Source organism: Mus caroli, chromosome 11 (assembly GCF_900094665.2).
Source record: "Mus caroli chromosome 11, CAROLI_EIJ_v1.1, whole genome shotgun sequence".
Classification (NCBI taxonomy): domain Eukaryota; kingdom Metazoa; phylum Chordata; class Mammalia; order Rodentia; family Muridae; genus Mus; species Mus caroli.
In genome coordinates, this window is record NC_034580.1 from 49,495,116 (window position 1) to 49,507,370 (window position 12,255).

Sequence of the window (12,255 nt, forward strand, 5' to 3'; positions counted from 1 at the left end):
CCTGCCTCTGCCTCCCGAGTGCTGGGATTAAAGGCGTGTGCCACCACGCCCGGCTTTTTTGCCTTCTTCATCTTAACCTGAATATTACTGTGCCTTTCTTTAGTTTGATATATGCCAGCAAAACAGTACAAGATGGTCTTTGCCTTTCCCTTTTGTCTTAGTCAGGGTTTCTATTCCTGCACAAACATCATGACCAAGAAGCTGTTGGTGAGGAAAGGGTTTATTCGGCTTACACTTCCACATTGCTGTTCATCACTGAAAGAAGTTAGGACTGGGACTCAAGCAGGTCAGGGAGCAGGAGCTGATGCAGAAGCCGTGTTCTTTACTGGCTTGCTTCCCCTGGCTTGCTCAGCCTGCTCTCTTATAGAACCTAAGACTACCAGCCCAGAGATGGTCCTACCCACAAGGGGCCTTTCCCCCTTGATCACTAATTGAGAAAATGCCTTACAGTTGGATCTCGTGGAGGCATTTCCTCAACTGAAGCTCCTTTTTTAATGATAACTCCAGCTGTGTCAAGTTGACACAAAACTAGCCAGTACACCTATTTCACAGGTAAAAGACTCATATCTAAAGATATTAGCAACCTCAGCATAGGAGAATTTGAGCATGGTGACATGGGTCAACAGGTAAAGATGCTTGGCACCAAGCCTGATAACCTGAATTCAATCAGCTATATCCAGGAGTGGAAACTTAGGGGGTTAGAGAAATTGTTCAGTGGCTAAGAGTACCAGCTGCTCTTCTAGAGGACCCGGGTTCAGCTCTCAGCACCCACATAGAGGTTCACAACTGTTCATTACCCCAGTTCAAGGAGATCTGATGCCTTTCAAGGATACCAGGCATGCACATGGTGCACATGCATACATCTAGGCAAAATACTCATACACATAAAATTAACACACACACACACTTGTTTTTAAAATACTTTGAACTTGAGTTCTTGGTAGAAAGTACACAGAGTAAGTTTTTAAACAGAGATGTGTCTAGTCCCAGGTTAGAAGGAGCAAGACAACAGGATCGACATAATGCTGCTCAGAAGGATGCACTATTTAAAACTTGTAGATTGTGTATTACTAGAATTGTCCGTTCAACATTTTCAGACTGCATTTGCCCTTGTAGTTGAAAGCACAGAAATAAACCTTGACTGAACTGGGTTGTGCATCCTTTTAATCCCAGCATTCAGAAGGCAGAGCCAAAAAGACTCACACAAGCTCCAGGACATCTCGGTCTGCAAAGTGGACTCTTGTCTTACCAAAAAATAATAATACCTCTTTTTTTTTTTATAGTAGTTAGCAAGGCCAGTTTAGATTGAAGTCCCTTTCTTATGTGACAGCAGTCTACCTTTACAGCTTTCTGGCCCAACTCTGTCCTCCCTCCCTCCCTCCTTCCCTTCCTTCCTGAGCTTCTAAGTCTAACTCTAATTTTAACTTGCTTCTTGTTCTTTTTGTTCATAGTAGTGTTGTGCCATGTCTTCTGACAGTCTTAACTTTGCTCCCAAACTCCATTCATCCACATTCTCTCTGGAGAAACCTCTGACATTTCCTCATGGATTGTACTTCCCTTTGTCCTTTGTTGGTCCATAGTACATTACATATGCCTGATACAGGTGCCCATACAGTTCTGCTCCACTGAGAAAAATTAATTACCAACTTACTGAATTTGTGAATGTAGTTCATTGGTAAAGAACATGTGTGGTATGTGCAAACCATAAGTTCAATCCTGAGCTCTTTTTTATATTTTACATAAGATTAATTGCTTTTTTATTTTATTTTTATATTTGTTTGTGTATAGGCACATATGTGTCATAGCATCTCTGTGGCTCAGAAGACAATCTCCAGTGCCATTCCTCTCAGACACACTTTTTGTTCACCTTTGCATATACCAGGATAGCTGGCCCACATCAAGCTTCTGAAATTTCTTGTCCCTCCCTTCCATCTCAGTGTAGGAGTACTGGAGTTAGAGATACACAATACTGCATCTGAGACTCAAAGCTCAGTCGATCCTCATGCTTGCATAGCAAATACTTTTCCCATTGAGCCAGCTCCTCAGTCCACTTGCCTTGTTTAATTTAAATAAAGTGTAATAGTGAACATTTTCTGTCTTTTTTAAAGATTTATTTATTTATTTTAATGTATGTGAGTACAATGTAGCTGTACAGATGGTTGTAGGAATTGAATTTAGGACCTCTGCTCACTCCAATCGGCCCCACTTCCTCAGTCCCTGCTCGCTCCAGCCCAAAGATTTATTTATTATTATTATATGTAAGTACAGACACACCAGAAGAGGGCATCAGATCTCATTATAGGTGGTTGTGAGCCACCATGTGGTTGCTGGGATTTGAACTCAGGACCTTCAAGAAGAACAGTCAGTGCTCTTACCCACTGAGCCATCTCGCCAACCCCAATAGTGAACATTTCCATACATGTTGTTCAATTTTTAATACTAGTATTACCCTGAGTTAAATTCCAAGAGTAAGCCTGAAACATGAAACATCTTGATTTTTATCAAAGTAAACAATGTATCTTTGACTGGAAATGAATCTCTGAAATACCAGACATTATTAATGCTAAGTCATTTTTGTAGAAATGTAACTGAGTCAATTCTAGATCTGGATGATGTTTTGGAAGTTTAGAAATTAGTTGGTGCTTGAGTATGTTAGTTATGAAATGTAGGCTTTTTTTACTAGGTAATCTCATTGTGATGTATCAGTGTGGTCTTAACTGGATCTCAAGCCCCTCAATAGAGACGGTCACCTTCTCCATTGTTAATGCAAGTGTTGTGATTTTCCTGGTGCTTTCTATCTTACATTTTTTCAAGGATATTCTCCTCCCCCCTCCATCCCCCACCCCATTCACTACTATCTATATCTCCTAGTAGAATCTGGTTCACTCTGGAAAGTAACATAGTTCTTGATAGATTCATAAAACAAACTCCAGAGCCGTGCGTCCACAAATCAATGCAATTGATATTTAGTGGGAGAAATGTCAGTTTAAGAGTTGTTAAAGTGTTTGGTGAAATATGTGCTTCTTATAGAAATGTTAACACATAGAAGTAAGGCAAGGTCCTCAGAGCCGAGGTAGTTAGTGCTGGAAAAGTGACTTTCAAAGGAATGTTTATTAACACAAACTTTTATATTGGATGATACTGACTGCTTATATATCCTGCCTTTTAAATTTTTTGTCAACTAAAATTTTCCAAAATACTTTAACATTCATACTATGCTGTATGTTTATCTCTTCTGGTTTTTCTTCTGTTAACAAACAACTTTTATATATAAATTAATAAATGACTGGTTATTTCCTTAGGATTAATACATAGAATTAAATTACTGAGTTAAAAGTATGAAAATAACTTTACATAAATATTACTAGCACAGTAGTCATATTTTTAATCATTTTTATTATTCATTATGCATGAACGTTAGTGCTGGGAGGAAGACAGCCAGGTATACTGTTCCTTCTGGGGTAGTTTGTGGTTCCCTAAGGATAAAACTAACTCATGTAGATGTGTCCAGGGACCCAGAATGAGAAAGATTATCATACTTGTGACTGTTTGCACAGCAATTGCCAAAGAAAGCTCTTTCAGTAATTGTTTAACTCAGGTCTTAATGTATGTCAGCAGTCTAAGGATAATTTTTGACAGCATTCCAGGTAGACAAGTATAATAGCTCCTTAAATGGCAAACAAATTAACATTACTGCTTTTCAGATTGATCTGTTCTCTGTTCACTAAAAACTATGTTCTGTATTCAGTTTTCACAATACCAGAAAATGATGTGTTTCAATAGAGGTAATAGTGTGATCCAGTTCAGATAAAGTATTCTTGACAGTTTATTTTTAAAATGAAATTTTATTTTCTTGTTTGTGGATTTTTAAAATTACTAGATTTTTTTTAAAGAAATAACTATTTTAAAACTATGTTCATAATAATATATACTTGTCTGACTTCTATGTGCAAAATATCTTCCTTCTATGTATATAGAAAAGGCCTGGTACAGCTACTTTGAGTAGGGCAAAGTAGAAGCATGGTGGTGCCTTTTATTGTTCCTTCAGTTTCACTGATTCTAATTATAGAAGCTTACATCACCATCGCTGATGATAACAGCTTTCCTCTCTCCCCTTGCTCTTTCTTTCTCAATCACTCCCTAAGGATATATCATATTTCATAGTACATATGGACTTCAAGTGGTTTTGACAAAGGTTTTTGATAGCATGCAAGCAATCAGTGAGTACGTCACAGTATGCTAGCAGGGTTGCTTACAAAGACCAGGAGGAAAGCTGTGATGCTCTTTTTCTTTAGGATGATGAGGAATAGATAGGACTGGCTTCTTGAAGTCAGAAATTACTTAAGGGGCAAAAGGAATTAGAGTTAACTGTGTTTGATAGCTACAGATTGATTTCTCTGAAGCAAAGGGAGGAAAGGGTGGGACACTGTGGTTACTTTACAGAAGCTGGCGTGCTGTCACTGCATAGCGTGTTATTACTGTAGCATTATCAGTTTATTTTTCAGGATTAAACTACTTCAGTAGGATTTTCTACAGAAATCAATGTGTTTAACGGTTTACATTTCAAAAACCAACTGCTTAAATAAAAGGCAGAGATGACTGACAGGTTTTTTTTGTAAAATACTTTTGTTACTCTCTTTGGGCATTTGGCATCCCTAAATTGCGCCTGTACAAATGGGGTGGTGAAGAGCGGGTATATTATTAACTATTAGAACCTTATCTTTGGTTTTCTATGCAGCATAATTTCCGATATTCAGTTTATAGTTGGCTTGTAAATTATATATTTAAATAACAAATTTTAGTAACCAGATCATTTATATATTTATAAAAACTGTTTTGTAATTATTGGAAACTTTGTTTTATCTCGCAGTAGTCAAATGCCCCTTTTAAAGCTAAAGATTTTGTTTGTATGGCTCAGCATACTGGTATTTCACATGCAGGAAAGTGTGTTCTTCAGCGCATAGCCTGTAGTGATGAGTCTAGACAGTGAATCAGGACTCCCTCCATCACTGCACTGACTTCACTTGATGATGAGGTGAGATCATGATAAATTCTAAAGGTGATGCCCATGAAAAAGAATTGATTTGTCTAGTAATTCATTTTGGTTGTTTAACAAATTACTGACCTAATTTAGATCAGTAATTAGTTAAAAGATTAGTTATTGAATGTGAAGAGACAATGGAGGGGGCAGTATAATCAGACTGCTTTTAGGGTCTATATGCTGAGTATAGTTTGGCCTCTTGCTTCCTTCTGGAAAAGCAGGTTTGTTATCCCAGGAGGTTTCCCATAATAGGTGGGAAACCATACTGGTTCTGAAATAGCAAATACTGTAAGATAATTGGTAGAATAAGATGATGTCATCTTTACTTATAAGCCAGCCAAACTGGAGAGTAGGGAGGAGAGAAATACTTGTTTTGATCCTTTATTGGGGTTGATGTGTACTCCAGTAGGTCTGACATATGGTGTTAGTGGCTTGCATTTCATTCCCGGAGCAGCAGTTAAGAGATGACTGTCTCTTTGCCCAGCTTGAGGTCTTCCTTTGTGTCAAAGGTATCAGCATGATTTATAAAAAGGAACAAGGAGCCACTGCAGATACTGGTTGTGGTTGGCTGTCATTTATCCTACCAGTACATACATGAATATAATTATAGACTGGCATTATAGTTAAAATAATCTTGAGTCCTGTTACTAATTTTTGTGTTTAATACATTTCTTTAGAAAATGTATCTTCAGCCAAAAATATCTTTATCCATATTTTTGTATTTAAGAAGTGAATGCTTTTCCTTTGTCTTTAAAGTTGCATTTTTGAAATTCCAACTTAGTTTATATTCATTAAATTGGAAAAATAGTTCTTGAAAATCAATCTCTACAAATGGTTTATATTTAGTAAACTGGTGCTTATTTGAATTTGTGAGAACAAATTTTATATTTCAGTGTAAGTTTTGTGGGAAAGGACTGGGTTTTTGAGTAAAGCAATTCATAGGGTTTGGAATAAAACAATTCAGAGGCAATTCATGTAAAATACAGTTGTATTTTGTAAACATGGAATATGTGTTCAAAATAATAGCATTGCTACATTAAATTCTAGTTGTATAAGGAGCAACACAATTAGGAGTTTAGTGTCACTTGGAAAGTAAGAGACCTTGCTTGAGGGAATCAAGGAACTTTGTGTGTGTCTGTGTCTGTGTCTGTCTGTCTGCACATACATGTATGTTAACAATATTTATTTTCAGCAGTAAGCAGAATCTTTCATTACAATACCTGTTTCTCAGGTAATCTCCTTGCGTGTTGCACATTCCCTGTCTTCAAAAGTATTATCTAAATAGAGGAAAATGGTTCTGTCACTTTACACACTGACTGCTGGTCTCACAGTTGTGCTGCCTGGAGCTAGGCCTGACTGTATTTTAGCCATTGGGAGGGAGGGGCACAGGTAGGAGATGAAGTGCTAGGTGGGTGGATAAGCAGAAGCACAAAAGAAAGGGTGCCTTGTAGCAGAAGCATGAAGGAAAGGCTATGGTGCTTATCTTACTGCAGAGGGTGTGGCAAATTTTTTCTCTTTAAAGTTTTAAAGAAAAATATGACAGCTTCCTTTTAGTCCATGTTCTTATCAGAGACAGGTTTAATTGTTTCCTTTTCTGATTCATTTTGTGTTTTGCTGGCTCTCTTTCTAGGAATTGCACATTGACTGCAGTGAAGTACTATGTTGTATAGATTATTCTTCCTTAGAGGAATTAGTATACATTGTACCTACATGGATTTTTTTTTTCTCCTTGCAAAAGGATTGTTTTTATTTAAATCTTTACATAAAAATCTTGGTTTTGTTTAATATATATGTATATATCTTAGCACCTGTTTTAATTTTTAATGCTAACTCGATGTGGGCTTGAAGATTTAATCTTCAGAACATTCAATAAATAGCAAGTTGTATGTAGAAACCCATAAATTTATGGTATTAACATTCCTTTGATGTGACATCTCTGAACCAGACAGCCCAGGTATTTGAATTCAATAGTATCTTACTACAGCAAATTATTTTTCCCTGAGAGAATAATTCTGTGTTAAATTTAAATAATATTAGAAAAGAGACTTTTCAAATACAACTGAATATTAATGTACAGAATTGTAAAAACTATAAAATAGACTGGTACATTAGCCAGGTTTTGTGCTTCCAGGATTTAGCTTGCCAGCGTGTCTCACAGAAGGTCGTGTGTGTGTGTGTGTGTGTGTGTGTGTGTGTGTGTGTGTGTGTGTGTGTTTTCGTTCAGTAAATTGCTCTTGGGCTACATCTGCAGATACAGTAGCCAATTGATCTAATGCAGTTTGTGAAGGCTTTCTGCACAGGTGATGTCATCCTTTTAGCTCTATTCTCCTCCCACTCTCTTTCCTTCTTATTAGATATTTCATCTTACTGCAGGGCATAGAATCAATAGGAGCTTCTCCTTAGGGAGCTGCTGTGAAGCAGGCAAGGACAGCAGGAATTAAGACACTGACAGGCTCTTGCGTTCACAAAAGATGTAGTGGTTTTTGTGCTGCGTCGTATATACATGTTATCCAGAAAGGGCAGACTTAGATCATCAGTGCTTTCTTACTAATGCCTGGAATCAGAAGCTGTATTGCAGAGCTGTGAAACTGCTTGGGAGAAGAGAAGGTTGCTTTGAATTCTGGATATTCTCAGACATTATACAGAACAAACCTGTTAGAGCATTTGTCTCCTGCCTCCATTTGCTCTGGATGATGTATGTGTATGGTGGGATTTTTTTGTTTCGTCTTTTGTTTTGGTTTGGTTTGGTTTTTAACCTCTAGCATTTAAGAGTATTTAAAGAAGAGACTGTAGTCTTCAGAATTCAGCATTTGCTTTGCCTCTGATGCAGAAGACTCTGCAGTGTTTGCTCTTCAGAATGAAATAAGTTGATGGAAAAACAGCTATATTACAGAGGCACGGATTCCAGGAACACAGATTTCATGCATGTTGCCTACTTGCTTTGACTGATAGATACGATATTAGTCTCTTTGCTGCCAATGTGTATGTCTATGTCAGGTACCTGGGGATGCATGTAACTGTGTGCTGAGCCTGAAATCTAAACATCTTTATTTGATGTTACTTGCTTGTAAAGTGGCATTTAAGGATAATTCTTATACTGAGAACAATATTCTGCTTCTGAAAGCTTCTGATTTTTGTTTGTGAAGAGGGTTGGAGGAGCTACATTTATATAGCAACAATGGTATGTGGATTATAAAAAGAAACTTATCAGAATTTTGTCAACATACTCGTCAGTGTGGCTCTCTCTGGTTTAAAAGAGAAACTACCCCTCCAGCCAAGGAAATGGCTTTTCTTGTTCGATGTTACGCCAATTGTCTTCAGCCATGGGCCTCCAAAGTAAGTGATTACTATTTTTATATAGTTTAATCATTAAATTTAAACTGCACTTGAATTCTAAATTAGTTCTATTGTGCTAATAACAACTATAAAACAGTCTATAAATCCTTGTCTCAATGTCATTTAATTTAGAGAAAGCCTCTGAGATGGGTTGAAAAGACTCAATAGTCTGCAATTTAAAATGTACATCTGAAATGCATACCTTAGACACCACGATCATCACTTAGCTGTTGATATTTTTGAAATTACTTGTGCCCATGCTTAACTTGAGGCATTCTGTTGTTTCTTACCTTAAAGGGCTAGTATGGTTAGACATCATGTTCAGATCATGGGCTTATAGAACATATCTTGATAATGTGATGCTCCCTAATAACTTAGAAATGAATTGTTCTAGTTTGTAAAATTGGGTGTTCATTCCTAAAGAATAATGTAAAAAAAAAGTGAATATAAATTAATTATGTAAAAATATTCAGTGTTCCAAAGTATTTCCAAAATAGAAATTGGTAAAAAACTGCTTGTCATTTTAAGGCAAACATTAACTGTCAACAAAATCCTGAGTTGTTGAAAACTAGTCTATTGCAATTTAGTTTTATTTTTGACAGTAGCTTTTTACAGTGTTTGAAGGTATCTTAGGTTTTAGAAAATGCTTAGATGATGAATTTTAAATATGTCAAAATTTCTTTATAGTTCTCTGATACTTAGGCACACTGGAGACTTTTCATAGAAAGGTCTGAAATCGTGTCTTTGTTTCAAAGGTTCACTCTTGATGGTGACTAAGGAGAAAATACTTTGATAGCACTGTGTTGTACTGTTTATTTGGCTGAGCCCATTGCATATCTTTCCCGAATGTTCTAGTGGGAGGGATATTTAAATGCACTGTCCATTTGGCAAACAGCTGCCTGTGACATAAAGAGATGGAAAGGAGCCTTGGTACACAGTTTGTGCTTTTATCTGCACATACAAAGAGTGTGGCTGCTTCAGTGCAGACGCCACCTGTGGGCCCCCGGCACTGCTGACAGTAATAGTCAAACCACTAGAATTGAAAACTGCTCATGGAAGGGAATTGGGTAAGACCAGATAAGACTGAACAAAATTAAGAATGCGGTGGAGGAGGTTTGAGGTTTTTTGTTTTGTTTTTTTGTTTTTGTTTTTGTTTTTGTTTTTTTAAGGAAACACACACAGTAACAGGAAAAAAAATGAGAAGAATTCCATGATGAGTGATGATTGCTTTCCTGTATAAATTATGTATAAGTATACATGTCTCCTTCCTGTCTCTCTCATCTTTGTGTATTAAGATTTAACTCTTTGTTTAAACACATTAGACTAGAAACTAATTTTAATACTTGCTATATTGGATTTTCAAATTTGTTTTACTCCTTTAACTTTCATTTAATGAAAGTTAATTTAATTTTTTTATTACTTAGTTATATATAAAATAAGCTTGTTGTCTTTTCCCTATAGCCCTTGAAGCTAATACATGATCTGCTATTCATATGAGAAGTTTGCACTTAGTGTTAGTTGTATGTTTTGTTTTGTTTTTTAAAATATCCATGAAATTCATGAAGCTTCAAAATGTTTTGTTTCCCTTTCTTAGTACTCTGAGGACTCTTTCAAGCCACAGAGCCTTGTTTGTCTTTACTTGAAAGAAGAAGGAAAAAAAAGTTCCATTTTTAACATAGGATCCTACTATATAGCCCTGCCTAGTCTTGGGCTAGCATTGTAGAGATCTGCCTGCCTCTGCCTCCCAAGAACTGGGATTCAAGGTGTGTACTACCACACCTAGTAGAAATTGTTTTTGACAAAATTGTAGCACCTCTCACTTTTCTTCACCTGTAATGTCCTTAAATATTTATTTCAGTTTGATTTTTCTAACTCACTAATTTATTGTCTCTTTGTAACTAGTGCTAGACATGTTTTAAAATTTAAATGTACCCATTTGTGTTACATGTTTTTGAAGCCTCATGAATGATGCTCACAATTACTTGTTTTGGTAATGGTTTTTATTTTATAGGCGTGATTCTGCTCCCTGTATAGATTCTTGTCTCTGGGTCATTGGTTTCCAAGGATCGGCTTTACACAAGGGATTTTTAACTGGATACTCCTTTCACTATTGGATAGGACTGTTTGATTGAGGTGTCATCTCACTGTGAAGACGCCATTGTGCTTTGGCTTCTTTTTGTTCACAACAACAATGAAAAAATAAAATTTTTTGTGAGCCAATGAAAAAATAATAAACAGCTACCTTTGTCAGTCATACCTGGCCTTTGCCTTACTTTACTTCTTTAAATTTCACTTTTTGAAAAATGAGTAGAAATTGACTTTGCCATGCCTCAGAAACAACATGTGTTCTCCACCAAAGGCCTCTGAGAAACTTAGAACACATGTTTCTTAGGGTCAGGTTTCTGTCTGAGGACTGCCCTTGAGATCTTACAATCTATTTTTTTAGCTCGCTCCCTTGCTCACGCTCTCGTGCTCTCTCTCTCTCTCTCTCTCTCTCTCTCTCACTCACTCACTCACTCACTCACTGTCAGCTATTGGTTATGTGACTCTGCTCTGTACTAAAAGTTCCTTGTAATTTTGGTGGCTTAGAGAATGCCTCCACCTTCCAACCAGGGCTCATCTCTATGACTTTGAAAAGAAAATAATGTCTTAAATGTTTCTAGAGTAATTTTTAGGAGCCCAAAATCTCTTACAACCACTTTCTCACTTAAATATTTTCAGAGGTTCACTTTTTTTTTTTTTAGGCCTCTGAAATATAATTCTATTTCTTTTTTTAATTTTATGTTATTTGTAATTCATTTTTACACTCCATATTCCATTCCCCGCCCTTCCCCATCCATCCTCGACTGCTCCACATCCCACACCTCCTCCCCACCCCACCCCATATTCACATGGATGCCCCCACTCCTTACTGCACGTGACCTCTAAACTCCCTGGAACCTCCAGGCTGACAGTAGGGAAGGGAACTTATAGAACCTACCTCCAGCAGGAAGACAGGGCATCAAGTGAGGGATGGGCTTGCCATCCCACAGTCACACCTCTGACCCATAATTGTTTCTGTCTGAAAGAATTACAGGGATGGAAATGGAAAGGAACCTGAGGAAAAGAAAGTCCAGCGATAGGCCCAAAATGGGGTCCAGCTCAAGGGGAGGTCCCAAGGCCTGACACTATTACTGAGACTATGGAACACTCACAAAAAGGGACCTAGCATGTCTACCCTCTGAAAGAGGTTCACTTTTAAGACAGGAGTTGTAAGCACTCAGGAGTGTCCTGTTTGAGGTTTGGGTGAGAAGGCTGTACTAGTATGCACAAAGCTTCTATCTCCATCACTTCCAAATAAACAAACAAACAAAAAGAAAGAAAAGGCTGCTATTGTCCTCTGTACCCTTACCTGGGCTGTGCTCTTCTGCTCTGGTTTCTGAATACATCATAAGCCTCTGGGCTCAATGCCACTTAACAGAAATATAGTGTGAAAATTGGGTTAGATTAATCTTAATCATTATTAAATGATAGTCTATCCAAAATATCATTTCACTGTGTAATTAAAATATAATAATTAGTAATGAAGTATTTTACCTTTTGTGCTCAATATTATAAATTTCATATCATTTTACCATTAGGACATATCACAGGCAGGCCTAAGCACACTGCACTTATGTAACTAGATTTATTATTTTATGTACTACGTTTCTAGGTCTTTGTTATTATTATCTGATATGTCTATCAAAATATTGATTGATTATCCTAATGATTTGCCCCAAACATCATTCTCAAAATTATATCTTGTTAGCCGGGCGTGGTGGCGCACGCCTTTAATCCCAGCACTCGGGAGGCAGAGGCAGGCGGATTTCTGAGTTCGAGGCCAGCCTGGTCTACAA

At 37.1% G+C, this 12,255-nt stretch overlaps 1 protein-coding gene across 9 annotated transcripts in view; it reads left to right on the forward strand.

The window, feature by feature from the left end:
• Positions 1–12,255, forward strand: part of Rapgef6 (Rap guanine nucleotide exchange factor 6) — a 175,851-nt gene that overhangs the window by 64,924 nt on the left and 98,672 nt on the right. Inside the window, exon 1 of one of the 9 annotated variants that reach the window (XM_029483213.1) lies at positions 7,289–8,377. The exons of the other annotated variants lie outside the window; for them this stretch is intronic. Within the exon in view, the coding sequence (XP_029339073.1) occupies positions 8,225–8,377 (153 nt within the window). The 5' untranslated portion in view covers positions 7,289–8,224. Of the gene's footprint in view, positions 1–7,288; positions 8,378–12,255 lie in introns of those variants that run through there. 9 annotated transcript variants of the gene reach the window in all.